The sequence below is a fragment of the Pecten maximus genome, chromosome 5, assembly GCF_902652985.1.
Source record: "Pecten maximus chromosome 5, xPecMax1.1, whole genome shotgun sequence".
Classification (NCBI taxonomy): domain Eukaryota; kingdom Metazoa; phylum Mollusca; class Bivalvia; order Pectinida; family Pectinidae; genus Pecten; species Pecten maximus.
This window is the reverse complement of record NC_047019.1, coordinates 25,731,584-25,756,895: the sequence shown is the minus strand read 5'-3', so window position 1 is coordinate 25,756,895 and position 25,312 is coordinate 25,731,584. Positions and strand designations below refer to the sequence as shown.

The window sequence follows — 25,312 nt, the reverse complement described above, 5'->3', positions numbered from 1 at the left end:
TTAGTGTAACTATCTGTCACCATAGCTAGTGAGACTAAAACGTTAATTAAGAAAACACTAGAGTTGGTATGATTAATTAAACAACCTTATGATAGTCCGTATTTAAATGTGAAGTCCGGTTGAGTACGTGATGAAGTGATAAGTCCAACAGTAGCTTTATACTACGGTCCAGCCAGGTAGGGTGGTAAGGCTTGTGTTGATAGCTATCACAATGACTTGGTGTATATATACGATATCAATCCTATTATTGTAACGGATAATTACCGTTAAATTATTCACACAATCAGATTATTGTATTATATACAAGGATAAATGTGCGGGACTATTTCGTCGGTAAAGAACCAATAGTCTGATCGTCTTAAACAATTGAGCTGTATGGAACGGCCCCAGTCAGTCTTTGAATAAAAAGTCACTTTAGTCGATACAACAAGCCGTCAACGGAGTCGTAAAGCAGCCTACGACATACAACCAATGGACTGAAACGTGCCTAGATCAGTGTGTGTGTACCCGTTCAAAATGTATGTGTTTGTATGTCTGTGTAACAATGGACCGCTATAGAGGCATACAGCACCATTTGTTCGTCGGAACTCTGGAACGTTAAAACTATAGGTGGTGATTTAACCATTTCGAGGTCTGTCACATGCCGACAAGACGACACGGATTTATATTTCCAATGTACCAGTGGATCAGTAGCACTTCCGGCGACGCCCTGCTGTTTCGTTAAAATTTGACGCCGTTTCTTTACATATTGGAAGTCAATATGTATACCTGTATCTTCGTATTTACTGTGGTACTACTTACTTTTGAAGGTGAGTTTCACAACCCAATCACAAACACAACTACAAGGACACAACACATAAGAGTACAACAGTTTGTAACACTTTACATTAATTCATAAATGCATCCATTTAATCAATATCTATTAATATACTAATCGATACTTATGAATAACATGGTGAATTTGTTAGGTAATGGTGTCTGTATTAAATGGCATCGCTTTTAAAAGTACTTACTATGTACTTTAACTTTATTAGTTCACATTTCAAGCGAGTACTGTTATAACAACCCATATCTATTTAGTAAAATTATTGTTAAATAGAATGTAAGATCAGTAGTCGTCAGGTTAATATTAAAGTTTCCATTGCTGAATGAAATACAAGGCTTAATGAAAACAATGAAATAAATAAACAAATTTAACTGTTCCTGATGCTTGCTTGGGGAATACACCGGCAAGAAAGGGAAACATGAATTATATATTATTGCAATATTCTTCTTTTTGTGGAGTCTTCAGGCAAACTTTTTTTTAGTTATAGTTTGCCCTCAATTACTCGATTTTGAGTTTAAATTACGGTTTGGTTATTATGTGGCAATCATTGTTGTTTTTACATCGAAGGTCGCATGTTAGAGGTGTATTATCAAGATATACCCAGACTATAGTTAATACTCTGCTCGCGTTTTTTTAATCTAGTATCAACGGTGATACTTTTATATTATATCAAATGTTAGATCTTGATAATATAAATGATGACAATCGTATTATGTCAGGACTCACCATATGTTACCAAAACACGTCAATGTGATGGAACATCTGTCTTTACTAAATCTCTGGGTAAATTGAGATTCACACAATTAAATTATTAACAGAATAAATAGTGATATCGACCGGTCTATTGAAGGAATAACATATGACACACCCAGAGGTAGACAGGGAGTAGGTGATTCAGGGTCTCACCAACCTAGTCAGACTACCTCCCGGAGACATGGCAACAATTACCGACAAATCGTATAAATAATTCAAGTTAGAGAACGAAAGTCAAAAGGGAATATAGAACGAATCTATTTCGGATCGACCTACGAGACTAACACCTGGGATGTTGTCTGAAATCAGCACCTTTGATTTGAATTAAATTGTGCGTTTGAGCAAGAAATTGCAAAAGCCCCATCTCCAGGGGAAATAAAGATTCATATATATGAAATCTAGCATGGTGTACATAATGTTTATGTCGTATCGTTTTTCAAAAATTCATAATAATCTTCTTTTGCTATCTTTCAAGTGTTTTAAATGGCCATCTACACGAAACCCTGAGATATATTTAACAATGGGATGTGCACTATAGTTCTAAAAGAACTTACATCAGACTGTTTGTACAACAAAATGTGTAATTCTAGACTACGATTATGTGTCAGACACTACTAAATTTTATGTCGAAGCTAACTAAACATAAATCTCTAGATGCAATTTACATAAGAGCAACATGACAATAGCTCACACTAGCTGATGTATATTGACACTTGAAAGTCGAGAACAACTTGTAGTTGCCAGAAGAAACGTATAAATTCGTGCAAATATTTGGATAACAGAGTTATCGAAAACTCGTCTATTAGATTTTGCAAACTTTCTTTTCCATAAAGATTTGACTGAATGGGACATGTGTTTTGTGATGTATATCATATGACACTACTATTGCGTGTACAATGGAATCGCTAGGACGGATTTACAATGCCCCTTATAACACAAAGCCCCGTTAAAATGTCGCGAGGAGAGGACAGGTAAGTCCTAGTCCTATGCTCTGTTTCACTTTCACTCTTATTCAATCAACCGTGTAATTTCAGACAATGGAATGGTAGTCAATAGAAGTTAGCAATGCTACATGGCTAATAAGCTTCCTTGTTTTTATAGACGGGTATGTCTATAATACAATAAAGATACATATCCTTTAAATATTTCATAAAAACACTGAATTATTGGTTTGTTTTTGAATATTGTATATAAAATGCGCCTACCACAACAATAGATAAAAAACTTGTTGTCTACACTTCAGTGATTTCAATTTCCTATCAACAGCTTGTAGTAAATATGTTATCAACTATTTTTAGTAGTATCTCTACATTTCATATTTTTCATTAACTGGTTAGCATGGGAAGACTTTATTTTGTTGGCGATGTTTCAATTTCAACAGTCTCTAGAAATATGGCGTTAAGCTTCCGTAGATTTTACCATCAACTACATTGTATCATTTTATTTCGCAATGTTGACAAAGTTGGTAAATAAAGAAGCACGTTGGAGCTTCATATCATTAATTATTATTGAGGAAAACAAGGTATTGGTATTCATTTTTGTCTTGTATGGACATGACTTGCCCGGAAGTAAATATATCGGTGATGGTTTACACTATAACTTTCCTTTACTTACCTGTGTTTCTCCCTTCATACAGATATACAAGGACAAACGTTATGTGCTCAGTTTGCAGAGATTTCTACAGACACCTCGGGTCTTATTCCAGGTAAGTAACATTGCATGTTTTCTGCATTGATGGGTATATTATATATGTACAATAAATAATATAAAGAACTTTGTATTGTCAAATAGATACGATTGTCATTTTATGTTGAAAATAATGAAATGAAAATATACGAGAAAAAATATCATTAGATGAGGTAATATAAAGTAAAAAAAACTAGTCACAGAATGGAAGTAAATTGCCAGTAATGTTATTTAATTTCAGAGACATGTGTACATGTGCATATTTGAATTTTCTGTATGAATTGCATGAATGATACAAGAAAAACAGTAATTTGTAATCAGTTTATTAATTGTAATGTTATGTCAATCCAATTAATGATTCATTGTAATCTACATTATAACGGACCTAATTTTACCCGTATTGTTCTTCCTTAGCCATTCCTAAAGGTAAACGTAATATGTTCACAAAAATAGTGATGCATTTCACAAGATCATGGTTAAGTTGCGATGGTATTTGGTATTTTTGTTTTTAATTTCTGTCAATTAGTATCCAAATAGTCACAGATTGTACAATTTATAAAACTTCCCCTTTATAGCCTTAAGTTGCTTTTCTGATTGCATTCTAAGCATGCTATACTGCTATACTAGTATTGGTGATGGGCAGGGTGCCTGCACGGTGTGTACTACCGATGGTGCAATGTATGTGACGGGATCCAATGTCACTCTTTCTATGTATGTCACCACTTCATATTTTTGTCAATATTAACTACTTGTACATGGAAATGGCTCTTGTTGCATGTCTGGCTGTTCAATGTATAAATACAATATTGACCCATTTGTCCTTCAAACCAATGCTCGCTGTATTATCGATTATATATAATTGAAGTAATATTTTGTACTGGGTATAACAGGATATAGCTATCTGTAATTGTGCATAAATCAATATTGTTTCATGGCTATCGCAAAAATACATACCAACAACATTACAGCAACTTCCGGTATATCGGCACTCATTTCAGTTTTACACTGTGAACACGCCATAATCCATCCAGCCATATCGTCCCTACATCAGTAATTAAATTCTAACAGTGGAGCCTTCGTAATCCAGCCTTGTTTTCCCCTCTATCAGTTATTAGTATCTGATCGGTTAGCCTCCATAGTCCGGTGATGCTGTCCCTTGGTCAGTGGTTATAGTGTCTGACAGCAGATTCTCCGTAATCTGACCTTGTTTACCCTCTATCAGTTGTTAGAATCTGACCGGTTAACCTCAATATTTAATGTCTCCTCATCAATGTATAAATTATAACACCGGACCCTTTATAATCACGTTATATCGTTTCTACATCAGTAGTTACGTAATTCGGCGATGTCATCCCTACACCAGTAATTACGTAATTCGGCGATGTCATCCCTACATCAGTAATTAGAATCTGACATTGGAACCTCCGTAATCCAATCATATTGTTTCTTCACTAGTAGTTTGATTATAAAAGAATAGTCTCCGCCCGTACATGTGTAGTTAGATGCCAGATTATATTCTGACATTTTATCCTCCCCAATCCGGTCATGTCCTGACTACATTAGTGGTAAGATTCTGACAATGGACCTTTCATGCCTCCATGATCCGGTTTGAGATGGCTTAATAAATTGCACAATTTTAATAACATCCTGTTAAAATGTCTGTTTTGGAAGTGTAGAATTCAGATTAGTGACGGCTGGATGATGAGAAATTTGGATTACCGTTGTCTTAATTTAGTGTTAAGGCAATATCACTATTTACAGGGGATGATATTGTTTGTGATATAGATAATTTTGTTATCAGTATGAACACGATATTCTAAATATATAGAGATGATGGAATCACGAATGAAATTTCCATGTAATGATGAGTATCTACCACACACATTAAACTTATTCTGTACCAGATAGCACTTCAACACACTTATCAAATTCATCCATTTGATTTGCAAATGCATTAAAACACAATTATATTGCTTCATATGGTCATAGCTTCTTTATGATCAACATCCATTTTTATGTTTATACTCATATAATCAGTAACAAGAGGTAAGTACACTGTTTAAAGTCTGACCTTTGATATTAACTGGTCGGGGAATTAATTAGTGTTTGTAATTAATGTATGGTGGGCAAATACAGCATGGGAACCCTACCTATGGTGGGGAAATCTCACAGGTTCCCATGCTGCATTTACCTACCATATATCTTGCTGTTATATCGAATATAACAACATTAAACAACTGTTTAGTCTTACCATCTTTGTCAACTTTAAAAAACCTGAAAACAATCTTTTTAAATGTCACATGACCCACTGGGTGTTACAGGCGTAAGGTGGTAACTGCCTCTTAACATTGTGTCAATGAGAATTGCGGAGCAAATGTAAATATATATGATATAACTGTGTAAATATGATATACTTTATGTTACGTAGTGGCTTCCATGTGCACCAACTCCGAAGTATCAGGGAAGAGAGTGATCATTGACACGTACACGGCGGAGGGACAGACCAAACCATCCACTTGTTTTTGTACAGCAACTGTTACTCTGGATACTGTGGCCTCCTCAGACATCTTTCTCTCCCCTCATGTCGACCTTCAACCTAACTATCCTAACTGTGGAAGTCGCCTAGTGCTAACTAAAGGGAGTACCACTGTCAGCCAAAGGTGCTACATCAATGGTAATATCCTTGTAGACAATGGGGATACAATAGATGTCAGCTTCCATATGGAGACAAATCCTTTCGATACCAGATACTGCATGGTCCTGTCGCTAGGTATGGATTTTATATATTGATATCGTTACGTATGTAGCCGTGCCATATTGGAACGACACTTTACAATATCTCGCGAGGGATAACTTGAGAAGCGTCAACATGATATATTTACTTATGAAACAAGCAATCCTTTTCTGATACATGTACGTTCTATAAATAATGGACAGAGTAAAGTATGCATACAATACGCTACCTGTTCAAACAGTATTGTTGTGTTTCAGTACATACTTGTTTTCAAACCAGTCAAAAGATACAATTACATCTTCACTTAAAATGCAGCACATAGGAAAGATTATTCATAAACCTTTTAATCTTCTTCATCACGACTACGGGATCTTTTCTCTGGATTGAAAAAATACGAATACTAGATACAATCAATTATAGTTTTGCTTCGTCTCCTATGATTCGTTTTCGACATGCATAATATACACAGTTTATAAATACAATTCGATAACGTTTTATGTTTTCAGATGTGATTGTTTCTAAGTAACATCTTTTGCAGGTGCGAATGGTCATATAGCTATGAAATGCAGCGATCCAACTGGTAGCACAACCGGAAATACTACTACTGACGCCGCTGCCGCCACCACCACCGCGGCAACAACAACAAAGGAACCAGAATCAAGCACAGCGACCGCGTCGACTACAATAACATCTACTCTAACCTCAACAGAAGCGACAACAAAACCAGTAACGCAATCACCAACTAATCAGACAACAACTTCGGCATTATCAACATCAACCTCACAGTCAACCACCGTATCTAGTTCATCATCAACAACAAAAACAACAGAACAAACAACTCAACAGGAAACAACATTGAGTACACAAACGACGAACACACAACTAACAACAACTGTAAAACAACCAACTACAACAGGAAAACAATTGACAACGACTACGACTAAGACAACAACGAAACCGTTGACAACATCTCAGCCGTCGACCACAACTCAACAATCGACAACCAACACTACAAATAAACCTTCGACAGCAACAGAACAAAGTACATCAACGACAATTAATACAACTACAAAACCATTGAAAACAACTCAACAATCAACCACAATAACGACTGCAAAAACAACTAGGGCATCGACAACAACTAAACCATTGACAACAACTACATCATTAAAAACGACTACACCCTTGAAAACCACTCCTTCTGCAACAACAACTAAACCATCGACAACATCTAAGCCATTAACAACGACTTCACTTTTGACAACAACTATAACTGAAACAACAGGTAAACCAATGACAACAAGTAAACAATCGACAACAACTAAACGACTGACCACGACAACAGTCCAGACTAAAACGAGTACGGCGGCGACACCCTCAGATGGACTTACATCACCTAAACCAAGTATGACGTCAAAGCAAGGACAGGACGGCGAAAACTACAAACGTAAGCATGTTTAAAAAATCAGTTTCAGAAGTTATTTTTTGTTCGGAAAAAAAGGGTATTTGTATTTGTTTTTATTTCATTATTTTATTATAAACATCAGACGAAAACTTATCGCAGTATGAACTTATCATGTCGTTGTGTTTCAGTTGAAGTGATCGTCCCCGTGTCCATCGTTTCTGCGATCCTAATAATCTTTGTCATAGTCTGCATCATATGTGCCAGGTACGTCTGGGTAGTTTACTCCTTACACACTCTCAAGATGACAGTGTCTTTGTATGTTAATTCCTTACTTTTACATTACAATATCAGCATTACTCACAAACTTCCAAGGAAGCCCATTCTATAAAATACCAACTTGATGTTTGTTATCACATCCTTAAAGTTAATCATAACGGTGCTAATTGACATTAGATAATTTCAGAATGCATAAACACATTCTTTGCACATACTTTTCATTTTGATAAACATATTAATGTTTGACCTGGTGAAAATATTGGACGATTATTCTTTGTCCAATATCGAAAATTATTTAGGGTATCTAGGGGACATTACCTTCCATACATTAACCATTTGTTGATGCATATTTGATCACCCAAAGTTTCCCCATGGAATTTGCAGGCTTTGATCCCTAACATCATGTCCAGTATATGCTATATATATGACTGAATTCCAATTTAATGCTGTTAGTTACATTCGTGAAATAGTCAAATTGTTCAGCCCTCAAGCACTGTTTCGAAATATTTGTTGAAATACACGGTGTTTAAATAAATCAATATTTGAATTAACATTTAACATCACAATAAACAACGATAGCACACCTGCCAATTCCAGAAACGGACTGATAATTGAATATGACAGTGATTAGTCTAATATTTAGCTGTGACATCCGACGTCGCGGGTGTCATATTTGAACATTTGTGCGGAGTCATTTAAACAATGTTTTATCAATAAAACGCACCGGCACAATGATTGTCATCTTAATATTTATGTTTGTAAAATTACATATTTATAGCAGATACTAATTTTTCCCCATTGTGATCTAAATTTTGCTACTTCGTGATTAGGCTATCAGAATTGTGGTGCTACGATGGGAGGATTTTAATTTCATAAGTTTGTTGTTGAAGAATTCGTGACACAAACATGACGGCTGTCTATCATGTTTATCTAACTCTCGTTAGATGGTTTTCAAATGTAGAAAAGACACTTGCTTCAACCGTCAACTTAAACAAACTGCAGTAGTGCAGTAACGTTATACAGCTTAGTTTTATCGGGAGGTATATATATAAATAACGTTTGCTTCTTTGCATAACAATTTTGCACGATCTTGAAAAACAACCGTTTTTATGTTATATGCAAGCTAAAATTGGTGTTATGCCATATTCTATTTCAGGAGCAAAGTCAGAACTAATAACTACAAACTATAAAATACTAACACTGGAGAGATTTAAGGTTCGACATGCATGCATTTCTTTAAATGTAGTAGCGTCAATGTTGTAATCACGAACATGACTTTTATACTTTTCGATTAGAAGCTTTGATGAATTTCTTTAGTCTTCATTAATAAATTTTCATTATCTATATGAATATTTTGATATCTTTATATACATTTGTGTATTTCTTTCGTGAAAATCGTAATAATTTGAATACATTGTACTTTGGTATTGCATGCATACACTGTTTATGCCTGTACTCTTGGTAGTTACAATAGTGTGGCCGTTTTATTATAATTTACCATTTATATATCGGAAAAATATCAAACATTTTCATAATAAATCATCACTGCTTAAATTTGCACTATTGGTGATATCTAGTGATGATGAAACGTTTAGATATCAACCTTGAACGTTTTTTTCTTTCTGCTTTGGAAGTCGCCACATTGAAATTGTTTTCTTTTTAAGTGATAAGAGTTGATAAATGTAGAACACTGTTATTACATTTTTTGTGCTTATTTGTCATAGACGCATTATGCCAAATCAAACAGCCTAGGAAGGGTTGTATCTTAGAATGTGTAAATGTACAAAATCACGTATATAAAATGGGGTTGTATCGTCTAAGAAATGTACAAATGTACCAAATCACAAAGCCTAGATAGGGTTATGTCACATATAACATGTGAAATGTGTGTTAACAAATGTATGTGTATCGCACAAATTTCTAAACAGATTTTTGCCGTTATCACGATGTCATTAGAAATGCTATCAGTCCTTGTACGTTTTAAAGATCTCTATTAGAATCCCTACCTTACCTTTCTGTGACGTTAAAAGATCTCTATTCAAACCCCTACCTTATCTTATGTTGCGTTTTTAAAGATCTCTATTGGAATCCCTAACCTTACCTTGCTGTAACGTTTAAAACAATCTCTATGAGAATCCCTATCCTAGCTTGTTGTGACGTTAAAAGATCTCCATTCAAACCCCTACCTTATCTTGTGTTGCGTTTTAAAAGATTTATATTAGAATCTCTACCTTACCTTGTTGTGACGTTTTAAAAAATCTCTATGAGAATCTCTATATGAGCTTGTCGTGACGTTAACAGATATCTATTCAAACCCCTGCCTTATCTTGTGCGTTGCGTTTTAAAAGATCTCTATTAGAATTCCTACCTTATCTTGTATCGTTTGTAAAAACATCTCTATTAAAATCCATGCTTGTTGTCGCGTTTTAAAAGTTATCCATTAGAATACATGACTTATCTTGTTGTGTTGTTTAAAAAGATCCGATTAGGATCCTTATTTTACTCGATGTTGTTGTTGCCATGATATAATTACTATCAGGACAAGACATACATTGATGTAAATTTACTTGATGCGTCTCCGAGCAAACAAGACGATTGTTTTACCTACCTGGCATTTGTTCTTATTTCGTTTCATGAATCTAAATCATGATTTACACTTCATTTAGTGGCTTATTGTTTCCATCATGTTTTACTCTGAATATTATATTAGAGAATATAATTATCGCTTTTTTCATCTCACAGCTAATGCTTTGACCCTCATAATGTATTAGAAATGCATGTGACTTTTATATAAAAATGATTCATGTAACCGCTATAGATTTTGACAATGTTAAATTACTTCGATTTTTGTATTTTCCCTCAGAATGTTGAATACACTTTGAATTTGATACTTTATACATAATAAACTTACACCTAGATTACTGTTTTTTGAGAAGCGTCGGCAATCATACTAGGAGTCGATATGGATATGATATCATTTCATTACGGATTGTCGTTACCATTGATTGTTAGTCTATGTCGATACAACAGTTGTATTATATGTAATGCTGCATATTGTATCTAATGCTGACCTAATTCTAACACAGCTGCCAACATCTCATTTACATACCATAAACCTTGTATTATTTATTAGCAATATCAATGTACATACACAGGGCAAATATTGTAAAGACTGTATACTTTTGATAAGTCAAATTTTGCGGTTTAAAAAATGTTTGAAGTGAAAATGATATCTTTTTAACGGAAATTATTAAGCGTGTCATACTTTCCTCTATTTATTTATTTTCAAGATAACTATTTTTCGGGATTTTCTTCTATCTTCGAGTATGATGAGCAATGAAGCCCATTGAAAATAAGAAAACAATACACCTCTCACCTGTTGCAGCATTAGTAAGCATCTTTTTTGTCTTGTAGACACGTGAAGTCCAGGGCTGGACATTTTGAAATAAACCGAGACATACTACGCAGGGTGTCAGAGGATATGAATGCCAAAACTAAGAATGGGATCCAGAACCCATCCTATAACGGCGAGACCCTCCCGACCTCGATATCATCTCTGGACAAGAACAGTATGTCCATGATGCAGGAGAGTGACCCCTCGTGTGACGCAGAAGTGACGCTGGACTTTGGCGAGGAAGTCGCGGACGAAAACCAGGATCTCACAAGTTTTTAGTGCCCATAAGATTTTTACCACGACTCAGGAACTGAAAATTACAGTTATATGTCCCTTGTTAAATTCAAAATTCAAAAAAGGAAATTAAAAATTATGAAAATAACATATATTTCCTACACTAGCTCTGACGTCACAGATTAGTTCTGATTGTTTGAAAAAAAAGAGGTGAGGTATATACAAGACACGAAATACACAGAAGATATGATGGTATAAGTCAAGATATTATTTTGTAATATATTGACAGCTCTTAAATATTTTTTAATGGAATTATGGCCAATTATTCTAAACTGACACCTTTCTTGGGATTTGATATCGATTCACATTGACTGTATTATAACCATTTACAACAACTGAACGCAAGCGCGTGTTCACCTTCAGTAGGGGATCTTGACGCATGGTTAACAAGATGAAAATATTTCATATGGTCATCAATAAACTTTGAAAAATATAGGAAAAAAATACTCATCTAATTGAGAGCATTGTTGTATAAAACTCACTTCAAAAAGGGCAAGGAATCATGTAAGAAATTAAAAATCATGCAAATAACTGTAATTATAATACATCTGTACATCTGGAAATCATCATAGTGTATCATGTCTAGGTTAAAAAGACGTTCTATTAGCTATTGTAATAGAGTATTGTCGAATACAGCACTTTGATTCGAACAAATAGTTCCCGAAACATAAGAACAGTTTTCGATTCTCATAATTCGTGTAATCATTCATCACCGTGACAAAATCCATAATCCAGTATAGAGAAGTTTTGAGCAGAATTCAGGTCGAAATGGTACAGTCACTTATTTTTAACGCGACGGATCGAGTTTGTTTGGTGACTGTTAGGTAGGAGTATTTATATGATGGTGCTTTTTCTTAATTTTGCCAGGAGATCCATTGTACCAAGATATACAAACCATTTCAAAAAAAGTCACGCTATCGTTGTGGGAGAAATAGTCCACTTTGTGTTTTCTTTACCCTAATTTGAAAGAGGAACGAATGCATTATATTTTACGAAGTGTTGGATTTCGAGTGCCTAAACGTTGTTGGTAAGTGACTGTGAGAGGGTGTAAGTGTGAGAGTATGGTTTATATCCGATGATAACGATCTGTGACTTCCGCAATCAATTATCATTCCAATATAAAGAAGTGTTCGATACTCTGTATCTGTACTGGTATCTGTATTTCTGCGAGTTCCCTCCTGTTCAGGAGAGTACATACCATATATTTCGTCAACTCTTATTACATACAGTTGTACTTCTGCCTTTTTCTTTGGATTTAAAAAAATCATATAATTCAAGCTAGTTCCTATCATCACCATGTCATGGTCACCAAGGGAGAGAGATAACTGTGTTTGTTTCATATTTTTATATAATGTGTGTTAAACCCACTGCTCATCTAAAACAGTTCTCTATAGATTCCACAGTATGACGTGCATCTTCTATGGAATAAACTACCGATCTGTCGCCATTTCGAATCGATATCGCGTTAGATGTACGCGTGGATATCGACTACAGAGTAATATGTAAATCAGTTTGTTATTGACAGTTTGTGTTTGGTTTGTATGACGAGTTTGTTCAGGTAGACGAGACAGTATGATGGTGTATTGACAAAACTAGATATGTTCCTTAGTTAAATGTATAAAGCCTGGGATTGGATTTTATATATACATTTTATATGTAATAACTTATTTTGTAAATATGGAGTTTTTCTTCTTCAGATAGAAGCAAGACTTCAGGTGATTATTTCCGTCCAATAAAATTGGTAAAACTAAACGTATATCTTGTTGTGTTATCTAAACATAGAAAGGTTATAAATTCCTGTTAGATTGCAGGAGTTGCCTCCCTTAACGATAGATTATTGACAAACTGTAAAATGGCATGATTTTTGCTCTAGAAATAACGGGATTCAAATTAAAACATGTTGTATTTCTTCTTTGTTTCCTCTTAAAATTTGTTGATTAACATTAATTTATAAAGCTTCCTATGAGTATCTGTACCTGGATAAACATCCCAAACCATGAAAAGATGAATGATCAATGTTCATTGTTATTGTCGCAGTGTGATCGACAAAGATTGACCCAGAGGAAGTATTTAATTTAACAAGGGTGAAAATAAGTTGAACAAGTTAGGACAATATATTGGTTATGGATAAACAACTCGGCAGCATCAGGAGTACACGTGATAACAAACTCAATTAAAAGATTATCAAAAAATAATTTTAAAAAGATTCAAACTAACGTAGCATTATTACGCATAACGTTAAAGATACTACATCGTCAAGAGTGCACTAACTGCCCCTCACAAAGAAATGCTTTACATTGCCCTACAGTCAAGAAATGATTTACTACAACAAAAGATAAATAAGGATACCACCGTCCTAATGATAATCTTTATTTAACAGAAAGTTACCAGATACATAAAAAATCGTTGGGATTTATGATAAAAAAAACAGAAGCTCAATTTTGGATGGGCGGTTCTAGTGTAATGTATGTAGCTTTTGGTGGGTTGTAATAGTGTGAAGTATGTAATTTTTGGTGGGTGGTAAAAGTGTAGAGTAAGCCATTTTCGGTGGATGGTAAAGGTGTAAAGTAAGTCACATAATTTGGCATAGATATATACAAGACATATACTATTCTTGCTTGTTTTAAATGTATCAGCAAGACAAACATTAATGGCCATGTTGCGGGCATTAAGTGGTTACAAACAAACGTACATCAGCCCAAATGACAATACTTGACATGCATTATTCAGGGTTTCATGTTTTATCACCAAATAATGAAATATTTATAAATGTGAGGGTTTCCTTTTATATGTCTGTAGACATCGTTTTAATTTGTTTTAACGAGATCATAGTCTATAAGTTTTCAAATCGATGAACAATACTTACAAGGATTGATTTGATACCTTCAGAAGCATCCACTGAGTAAAAACTGAATATTAACCTGACGTATTCCTAAATATCGATTGAACGAAAAAGATATTTGTAAGAATTTTCAGAAAAGTGTTCATGAAATGGATGTCGGATTAAATATGGATGTAACAGAATGGTAGTCCATATTACATGTGACATCACAGTGGTGTCAGTAATCAACTACAACGTAGAACATATACAGCAAGTGTATACCATCTAACACATCTGGACAGTTTATTTACATTTCGTCTCAGTATTTACACTACTATTCAAATGTAATGGCATGTTTATTTCAATCGCATTGTACCTACACGTTCCTAAAAGTTTAAAACGGATATAGGAAGACGTTGACCTCCAAAAATTTGAACGATTCTTCACAAATTCCTGCCCTACTCCATTTCAAATGGAGATTCAGTTTATGAGATAATTATATTTGAAACCGATATCAAGTTTCATGAAAGAAATGAGTGCCCTTAAAAGTAAATAGATATGGGATAAGCGAGGTAAGAGGATGGTACAATTTCAACGAATCAAATTTATTACTAATTTGATACCGAGACTTACTTCCTCTAAATATGTTTTTGTAATATTTAGTTTGATCACTTCCCATTTAGTAAAAGGAAACATTTTAAGGACCTCTAATTTACAATCTAGCAATAAAAAATTACGGAAGTTTTATTTGATTGATTATATCTGCATCAACAATTCCAGCCAACTTCTATTTCCTTCTTTCCTTAACAAAATACCGGTGAATCATAAGGAAATATTTATAAGTACACTGGTTAGGTTTAATGTCGTTTTACCTATTCGACATATTTTCATTCAATTGGGAAGAAATTCCTCTGGTACCTCCGTCTGGATTTGAATACTTATCTAAGGAGTTACATATGTACAAAGCTGGGGTAATTGAATGAGAAGTAGTTTTAGATGAATAAAAAAAAACAAAAACAAAAAGCACATTATTTTTGTTCGAATGATTTTATCACTAGTATAGAAATAAAAGGTTTTCAAAGGCATTGAAGGAAGAAGAATATTTGTTTTTCCTTATTATTATGTAGATATGCTGATGGGAAAATGATATGAAAGGACAAATGCTACGTGAAGAATACAACGTATCATGAAGAACAATTAAAGAAATACAACTTAAACAATAAATAGCAAATAAAAACAGAAACATTGATATCACCATGGTTATTAGTAACTAAACAGAAATAACAGATTCAAAGTAAATCACCACGACAACTAATACCTAAACAGAATTAGTTCACAACGGGTATGTAAAATATGAAAAAGATACATAGAGAATATATCACAAATACATAATGTACTTAACTGTATGTAAATAGCAAACATTTTTGTTATCAACTGAGCATGAGACTGGACAGAAATTTCATATGCAAATTCATTACTATTGAAAGTGAAAATTATGAAATACATTGTTTTATTTCTAATGATATCCTTATAGCTAAGTATGTATCAATATATAATCCCTTAAAAATATATCTCAATATAGATAACATTATATAATGTAGTGTTTAAATTTAATTTGATTTTAAAAGTATTGACAGGAAGTTTAAAGATGATCTGAACGCTACGTAAGAGCAGGAAGAAGCAATTCATTTATCGTGCCACTCGTATTTGACCATGGTGAATTGCGTAACAGGTTAAAGCAAATAAGGATGTTGTGGGTCGTATATAACGAGCGGGATAAGTATGTAGTTTGCATTCGATCGTGTTATTTGGAGTGAAACTTGAAGAAGGCGTACAGATTAAGTCAGTGATATTCTCTGCATCATCAACTAGAAAAAATAAGAAAACTATAGAAAAGACACTTTCTACCTTGAAAGGCATTGCTTTCTTATAGACGTGTTTTATCGTGTACGGCCACACGAGATGAAGAAGTCATAAAATCAGAGATATGTAGTAGTTAGATACTACAGAAAACATTGAATGCTTATTAATCAACAAAATGAGAAGGTGATGGTTTCTACAAGAAATTAACAAGCCAAAGCTTCTATCGCTTTCTCGTCCAATAGCGCACAACACATTGGAGTTCCCAATACCAACCCGGCAGGTGCAGCAACATTACACCCTAGGGTCATAGCAAGCTTACGACAATAATTCTACTGTTTCAAACAACGTTGACGCTGGTGAGCATAATATCTAGCATTTTGTATATCCTTACTCTTTCTATTTTTATTACAAGAGGGGATAATCGATAAAGTAGACTATCCCAAAAGGTAATTAAAAAAAGAACATTTTGCGAAATATTTGACTATTTGCTTCCAACAGAAAAATAAAGATTTTTCTGCATACCAGAATTCTTCGGTGTATATTATAACATTCTGATAAAATTCCAAATACAAATTTGTAAATTGGTTTGTTGTTATCTGAAGCAAAGAGACACAGATTGTCCCATATGCTTGATCAATTCACTTTAGCAACCCTTTCAGAGACGTGTTATTAGAGCATTATACAAAACCTGACGGACGACTATTTGCTTTAACATCTGGTAAGATATTGCTGCAAGTAATTATATCGTGTAATTGCTTCATGTTTTATCGTGTAATATCCTTTTAAAGTGATCAGATTTATTATTTCCGATAATATTACCATTTCTCTACAGATACACTATTTACATTCCAAATGACCACAATGAAATTTCTGTACATATTTCAACATCTAGGATGCTTCCCCTTTTCTTGCCTTCTTTCATTTCAAAAGTCTTATTTTGAAATACCCCGATTTTGGCCTATAAGCTGACTACTGACATAAGGTCTTGGTAGGTAGGAATAAACAAAACTTGTAAAACCTACTTACAGATATTTTATAAGGTCAGAATTGAATGCGTAAGTCTATTGCCACAATAATCTGAACTGTTTGTGATATCTCAATGTAATGATGCCACCGAAATACATTATCAGTTTGTTACATTATATTGTCTTCATACTAACATGAATGATCTGTTCTCTAGTATACACTTGTACACAAAGTACTACTGAATTTTAGTTCATTGAATGATCTTTCATATCCCAGTTCTTCTTTTTCATTAAAGGTTAAACTCCCAAGGAGACAATTATGGATTCCGTTGAGAATGAGCGAATGTCCAAGCTCCTATCGACACTTTTGGATTGGAAGTATTCTAGAACAGAGGAGGAAGTGGACATCAACCGGAGGGCACTGATCATAGAAGAACATATACGATCCTTAAAAAGCGATCCAAGTAATATAATTACTCTTGGAAGTGCAGGAGAGGGACTTAAACTCAAAGGTTCAGATAGAGACGTGATGAACGTACATAAGGGCGTTATAGTAATGTACCCCGATGAAAGTATTCCTTCGAACATAGCACAAAAGACTATTCTGTACATGAAAAAGGCACAGTCATGTCGTCCTGGTTATGTCAACCTTCAACTTCGTCAGACAGGACCCACACTTCCCGTGGCGTTATTGTATTCACTTGTAAAAATAAAAGGATTGGTGTTCGCTTCCAGTGACTTATACAGAGACCATATCGTATGTTCAATGAATACAGCAATGGATTTAAACTATAGATCCAATGGACCAAGCTCATCAAACAATATCTTGACAACGGAAGTCGACTATGTGTTTGCCTTTGCATGCAACAGTTGGCCAAGGGAAGCTAAGGAATGGGTTACACGTACACGCCTGTATGGATGGCCGAGTCAAACCTTAATAGACAAAATCGTAAAGAATGGCTGTCACGTTGTTCCAGTGGGTGACAAGTGTTCAGAAGACACATTGTTACAATGGAGAATTTCATTTGCAACATCAGAAAGATCCTTAATTCACTCATTTACTCACATTCAACTCAAAGTTTATGTACTACTGAAATATTTCTTAAAACAAATAAAAGAAACATTGAAACAGGTCATAGGAGACGATGACATTTTGTGCTCTTACTTTTTAAAAACAGTTCTTTTTCATGCAATAGAGAACTCCAGCCAATTGTTCTGGCAAGACAAGCACTTATTTACCTGCTTTTGGTTTTGCTTCAACATACTGATTACTTGGGTCAGAGCAGGATTTTGTCCCAATTACTTTATCCCAGAAAACAACTTGTTTAAAAGAAAAGTTCATGGACTTCATCAACAAATACTTCTTGACATTTTGGGCAATTTCTATGACATGAAATGGATGTGTCTTTCAGTGGGAAACTTCTTCATACCAACAATATGGGAGGATTTGTGTAATTCATCAATGCAAGCTGAACTTTCACGTCCCAAAACAGTAGAGGAAATTACCATTCACAAAGATGTAACAGTTTCTTCCTGTTTACAACATATGCCAATGTCAAATCGAGTCATATCTATGTGTGCCAACATAGAGACAATCAGGATCGTAATTGAACTATTATCGACATCCAAAACGGATTTCGATGAAATTTACACATATAACTATGCTATGAAATGTTTGCAAACCGTAGCAACTAACCAGGTTTATCCGGATCACATGGCTGCTACAAAAAACAAGGCCAGGTATAGGAGTTTAAGGAAATGTAAGCGCTGGATGATTCCTAGTGCCTCCATGGGCACAGATCTGTTGTATTTGGCGACGTTTTATTTTCTGACTGGAAACATAAGCAAAACGCTGGAGATGTGCAAGCAGCAAGGAATCCAAATAGCATACTTAGATTTCCCCAATATTAATTCTCAAGAAAAGAGAGAAATATTTACACGTAAGTATCCTGAACATGGACATATGTTCCAAAGACTGAGGACAATATACACACACGACATCGTCTTCCAGAAACATGATGTAGTGTGTCTTCCTCATCTGCATCCAGAACTGCTTAAATGTGCCACATTTCTAGCTATTCCAGCTCTTCCGTACGCTTTGTTCCTGTCCTTCCTGTGTTGTCATGAACTTGGAGACACTTGCGGACAGGATGTAGCATTATGCCACTTGAGAGATATTCAGCATGATGACCAAGACGGAGGATGCATGTATTGGATAGTTCACACTCTTCTGGGGATTTGTTACCAAACTCTCGGGGACTATCACAGGGCCATTGGGGCCTACTGGGAGTCAGCTCAATCAAAGGGTTATGGTTTTAAGAGGAATCCTGCCATCACTAGAATAGCTGTAGTGTATCTATGTATATGTGCCTCATATATGTCTGAAACAGACCAATTCAAAAGAACACGTTTTTAGTTATTAGACGTCATATAACTACTGCACCCTATATTACAAAACAAACTTTCCTAACCATGGACATGTAAATTGTGGTTGGAGACCAAAACCACAAAATCTAATTTGCTATTCAATTGGACTTATTCTAACAAACTTGAACAAAACGAATGTGTAACATATTACGATACGTCACAGACTTACCAATACGCAATAAGAAAATACTGAATTGTTATTGATGTGAACAAAGGAGTTTTTCAAAGACATTAAACTCCTGTAGTTATGGGAATGTGGATGTTAGGTTTGATTATAAATTATGATATGCATGTGTTTACAAAGGGTGATAACTCTTACCAAGAGACTGACTACTTCATGACCCAGACAGAAATAACTAATAATCGTTAGTAGCTATATTAATCAATCTTAAAATCAATCAGAATTAGAGAGGTCTTATTTTAGTATGCGACATCCCTCTCTCTCCCAAGATGTGTGAGTGTACAAAGTTTGAAAATATGATCACCCGTCTAGAAAAGCATATTTGAGTACAACGTACAGTAATCCTAGATCATCTTACTCTAAGTAATGGCCAGAATAAGAAAGACAAAAGGGAGGAGAACGGCACTAGAACTAAAGGGGATGGCGTAATGCTTGAAAACATAAATATGTACGATAATATGTAAATATATCAACGTCGCATTCCATGTCATGTAAAGCAATCACGCCTTAATGATTATATGTATATCATCATATCATAAATGGGGGAAATAGTTTTCATCGCATTAAAGATTTATTAATCAATTCGTAGAATTTGGCATTTTATCATATCTCTGGCGAGGTTAAATATGAAATAGAAAACGGGTATGAGATTTTGTATGTGTAATGATAAAGAGTTTGTAAAACGTTATGATATCTGAAATGTCAATATTTTTATCCCCTGCCTCTGTTTTGGTGAAGTGGATTTGATTCGCAGTTTATTTATCAATTGGAAAATAAGATCAACATTTATTCATAGTTGTTTTACTTACGAAACCATCACCGCCATTTTAGTAACAATATATATACAAAGTATACTTTTTATACATTTCAAGAATTTAAAGAAAAATATGACATCAATACCAACTTTCTTATATTCCATGGTATAATATATTCTGTGAAATATTACATTGCAAATAAGGAATCAGATAACAAACTCCTATCTTATCCGATAATACCCACTAACCTTGAAATTTTCTATAAAAATACTAAGGCTCAAAAGATTTCTATAATATACTTTCTTTAAATAACTGTGTTCCGACTTGGAAAAGAAAATGGAATGACATATTTCAATTTGATGAGCAAACTTGGAAAATTATTTATCTGACTCCTTTTATTGTCACTAAAAGTTCAAAATTACACTGGTTTCAATATAGAATAAACCAGCATATATTAACTACTAATTCATATTTATTCAAAATTGGATTATTTGAACATCCACAATGTTTCTTTTTCAAAACAGAACCAGAAACAATAGTACATTTATTATGGGAGTGTAAGGAAGTACAGATTTTAGTTTGATTTTTTGTTAGATTCTTTATTTATACCATTTACTTTCAATAAAGAAACTTTCATTTTTGGTATGAGAAACAACAAAAATGTATATTATAAAACTGATAATTTTATTTTACTTCTGATGAAACAGTATATTTACTCAGCAAGATGTTTACAACAAGCACTATCAGTACCTGTTCTAAAATCTATAATCAAAGACAACTACAGAATTCAGAAATATGCATGCACAAGTAAGGAAATGAAAACCTAGTACAATTTAATGACAACTGGATAAAATGGAATAAACTATTAGATATTACACCCAATCCTTGACAATGTTATAGACACATTTATGTTATCATATTTATTTGCTAATTCCAATATTATTCTCCTTCTTAAGTCAATTAATCTTCATGACACTGAATAACTCCATATATTTTCCTGTGTGTTTTTATTATTGTATAAAAAAGTTAAAATGGCACAACTCTCTCCCCTTTGTGTGTGTGTGTTTTGTGTGTGTTAGTGCGTGTGTGTGAGGGTGTGTTTGTGTGAGGCTGTCATCTACATAAACATTTATACCCTCCTGTGTAGATATGTAAATGATGATGTTGTTGATGATGATGATGATGATGATGATGATGATGATGATGATGATGATGATGATGATGATTGTGACTATGTTAATGATGATGATGATGATGATGATGATGATGATGATGATGATGATGATGATTGTGATGTTGATGATGATGTTGATTGTGATGATGATGATGATGATGATGATTATTTTGAGGATGGCGATAAGTGTTGATGATTGGAATTTGTTTGAAGGCATGTTGAAAGAAGGTGATAGATATGAATGAATGAGTGTGTATGAAGAATGAAAGCTATGTTTAGTGTTGTCTATGTTTTGCGTATATTACATATCTATGAAAATTGGAAAAATAAAACAATTAAAAAAATATATATATACAAAGTATATATGTGTGGTAATATTCGACCGTCCAATCCTCAGTCAATCTAAATCATCTTACTGGTGTAGTAAACATACACAAATCTGATTCCAGCCACAATTACAAACTTTAATTTGCTGTTCGAGTTTCCTATTTACTCAAGTGTTCTGTAAACTACTTTAAAATCTAGCGAATATTCAAGAAAGAAAAGAGGAATGCGTTTTTTCATATTTTGTTATCAATTAAGCATAGTGATTACATGGCTTGTGAGACTATGATGAAATGATTGGCGTGAATTACAAAGTCAATAAAGGATTAATAGGTTATGGATTATAATAATTTGGTTTTGTCTAATTTTATCCATTTTATATGTAGTATATGATATTGACTTTACTTTTTCCTCCAAGTTCAGTAAAATAAGTCCAAGTCACAGTCAATGAGCTGAAATCCTTTTACATTGCGTCCTGGTAAGTGGAATATTATCTAATGTCATATGCATACCTTGCATCACCGAGTAATATAATAAAAACCATTTTCTACAGTTAAAGGGAGACAATCAATAATATGTATTGCATACAATTTCACATAGGTAGACCTAAGTACAGAACGGATAATTTCAGAGAGTGATGTAACCACCCTTTATGCTAATAGTATTTTTACCCTCAGAATGAGAAACATATGAAGTAAGATATTACTGTAACGTTACCACAGTGCTTTTAAAATGGAAATGCAAAAGACTAGTGTAACGGACACATAAAAACATATGTACACATGTATTTAAATGCTCTAGTTCGCGGGAAAGAAATATATTAATGTGTCAATTGATAAATGGTGCTAGTCGACTTAGCTATCATTTCTTTAAATATCACTAAAAATAGTCCAGACTGTCCTTGTGGTCAGACAATTTAAAACACTTATGTCTTTCTCTCTATGCCCTCTCTATACAAATGAACGACAAACTTTTAAACAGGATATGATATTTTCCTGATTTTGTCTGGTTCTCTTTGGTTCATTTACCTTTTGATTTTCCAACTCAACTCAAGACACCCCTACATCAAAGAAATACTCAAATATACCCAAATGTCGTGAGATGAGCTGAATGTAAATGCATGTAAATATTGTACTTAAAGGGACATCACGGTAAAAGCGTTGTAATTTTCAATGAATGTACGTGTTTTGTTCCTTTCCAGTTATGTTTCTGTGCTGTCCCAATGTTCACAGTCGATCCTCATGTCCAGCTTGACCACTTGATTTAGTTCGGAATCCCCCTTTAAATTTAGCGCGGAAATTATTTTTAAATCATCACGTAACTGTTTTGAAATCGAGGCAACACAAACACACGATAGTTTACAAGGCGAATTGGATTAGTTGGACAACGATATTATACAGTGGTTTAAATGTTAAATAACACGTTCTGTATATATTCCGGCACATATATTTATGTGTAAATAAGTGTAAACACCGTACATATAGTATAGTGACAGTAGCGATGTACTGGTACAGACTGTATAAATATTACCGAGTTTGTGTAAATATTACCGAGATTGTCATGACCTACTATCCAGCAATCAAGCAGAATACGAACAGCGTCCGTATTACTGCTGTTTTCATGTTTGAACTGTATTGTACTGCTTCCCCAGTTTAATTCTAGGATTGTGTTTGACCCAATTTCCAATTAGTCTCTTCATTGCGGAAGCTGTTATCGTTTTCAACCGCAGTCGATTCACATTGGAAGCCATTTTTGTTTTCATGTGTTTTAGTGTGTTGTGCGCATGCGTGTTATCGTATATGTCACAAAATTTGCATATTCAGACTATTGATCAACGAATTGTGATAACCTTTTTTATAATTAATAGTTGATGTTTTTTATATACATATATCATCAAATTCGAATGGTTATTGTTCATAAGGATATTTTTTTTAAAGATATACCCAATAATATGAAAAAATACTAAATAAAAATTGGTTTACCGTGATGTCCCTTTAATGTCTTAAACTCTTAAAAGTACCCTGGGAGACATGGAGGGGGCTTCTATAGGAAACGCCTGTTGCTCAATCTTTTTGGTGTATCAATATAATATATTTTAATTGAAATGTAACCATACATTTTGTTTAATCAATAGTGAGCCAAGCGGTTATATTCCACAGTCCAATTTCTCTATATTGATCAGCTGATCGCTACATTTACAGGGTAAGTTACATTCATGTAGCCATGTTTTATATGATTAAATACCAGTGGGTTTATGGACTAAATCATTTATCTTACCTTTACCTCAATGTTTGTAACAAAAATCAGTTGCACGCGGAAAGCAACGTTTTTCAAGCAAAGGGCAGATCACTCGTTTTGCTTTAACTTCAGTCATTATGAATAACATGTTACTTGATTCAACAAGGAACACATGGGGTCAGTGTTAATTTACGCATATCTATTCATTTAATAAAATTTCCGTATTGGCGTCTTTATCTTAAAAAAATCAGAATTTAAGTAAAACAATGGATTTTGTTGACGGTGCTTTCATCTATAAAGAAGCTGAAATATGACCCTTCAGCTTATGATTACCTTACCTTACTGCTGCTGCTGCTGCTGTAGTTTGTTTCATTCTAAATTCATAATCTCACTAACCACTTTTCAAAACTGACTGTAACCCGCATCTTGCATTCCTCATTTATGAGCAAATTGTTTCTTTAAAATATCTTAAACATACTATACCATATATTATATCCACATATATATATATATATCTATTAAAGTGTCGTTTTCCCTAACGCATTTTGTGCTCTTACTGTTACTAATCTAGATACGTTTGATTATAACTGGCTTCCAAAGTGACGGCCAATCATCGGAACGATCCACTAAGATATCACTTACCTTCGTTTGTGAATATTATTTTAAGTTTGTTCTCCGAACTAGTTTTACAGAAAACTTATTGTAGTGCCTGCTGTTGAACACATAAATACTGATTCACTTACCTTAGCTAAGCCACTGTCTGGTGCTGGAATGATATCATTCTCCCCTCTATCAGATCGTCTCGACCTTTTGATACATACTTTCTTGTCTGCTCCCTTTCTAGAATTTAGCCATATGAAGTTTTCTTACCTGCTATTTGTTCTATTACTACCAGGAATGATATTAGCTAGTACTGACCGAGGGACAATAGTTACATCCACGTGAACCTTTATAACTACGAATGTCCTGGCAAATGGAATATGTTGACCTTGTTATATTCTACAGCACGTGTTGGTGTCAACATTTGTGAAGCCTACCTGTTGAATATCAGAAGCCGTGTTGATCGTTACATCTTAACCACACTTACTTCATCTCTTTCACTGAGTTTACCCTAAACATAATCTAACATCAGGATAACAAACCATGTTTGAAAACTGTAAATCTATATAGCTAGAAGCTCTGGCTCCCAAATTACT

The 25,312-nt window shown here is 34.1% G+C and overlaps 2 protein-coding genes across 4 annotated transcripts; both read left to right on the top strand.

Moving 5' to 3' along the window:
* Nucleotides 1-343: 343 nt before the first annotated feature.
* Nucleotides 344-13,124, top strand: LOC117327655 (integumentary mucin C.1-like). Of its 3 annotated transcripts, XM_033884731.1 has the most exons (8): nt 344-809; nt 3,216-3,284; nt 3,680-3,691; nt 5,694-6,035; nt 6,538-7,446; nt 7,593-7,668; nt 8,837-8,895; nt 11,095-11,200. In XM_033884731.1, the coding sequence occupies exons 1-7, from the start codon at nt 761-763 to the stop codon at nt 8,868-8,870; spliced, it is 1,491 nt and encodes a 496-aa protein (XP_033740622.1). In that variant the 5' UTR covers nt 344-760; the 3' UTR covers nt 8,871-8,895; nt 11,095-11,200. The 3 variants fall into 3 exon arrangements, with proteins under 3 accessions (XP_033740622.1, XP_033740620.1, XP_033740621.1); XM_033884729.1 differs by lacking the exon at nt 8,837-8,895 and having other exon boundaries at nt 350-809; nt 11,095-13,124; XM_033884730.1 differs by lacking the exons at nt 3,680-3,691; nt 8,837-8,895 and having other exon boundaries at nt 351-809; nt 11,095-13,124.
* A 4,113-nt stretch (nt 13,125-17,237) lies between these two features.
* On the top strand, nt 17,238-20,373 carry LOC117327654. Its single transcript, XM_033884728.1, has one exon. The coding sequence runs from the start codon at nt 17,337-17,339 to the stop codon at nt 19,431-19,433; it is 2,097 nt and encodes a 698-aa protein (XP_033740619.1). The 5' UTR covers nt 17,238-17,336; the 3' UTR covers nt 19,434-20,373.
* The last annotated feature ends 4,939 nt before the right edge of the window (nt 20,374-25,312 follow it).

Excerpts from the sequence above, each read along its gene's own strand:
- LOC117327655 (XM_033884729.1), top strand. The coding sequence starts at position 761 with ATGTATACCTGTATCTTCGTATTTACTGTGGTACTACTTACTTTTGAA. Across the intron at positions 6,036-6,537 it reads CTGCATGGTCCTGTCGCTAG|GTGCGAATGGTCATATAGCT; the intron begins GTATGGATTTTA and ends CATCTTTTGCAG. Across the intron at positions 7,447-7,592 it reads GGACGGCGAAAACTACAAAC|TTGAAGTGATCGTCCCCGTG; the intron begins GTAAGCATGTTT and ends GTTGTGTTTCAG.
- LOC117327654 (XM_033884728.1), top strand. The coding sequence starts at position 17,337 with ATGGATTCCGTTGAGAATGAGCGAATGTCCAAGCTCCTATCGACACTT.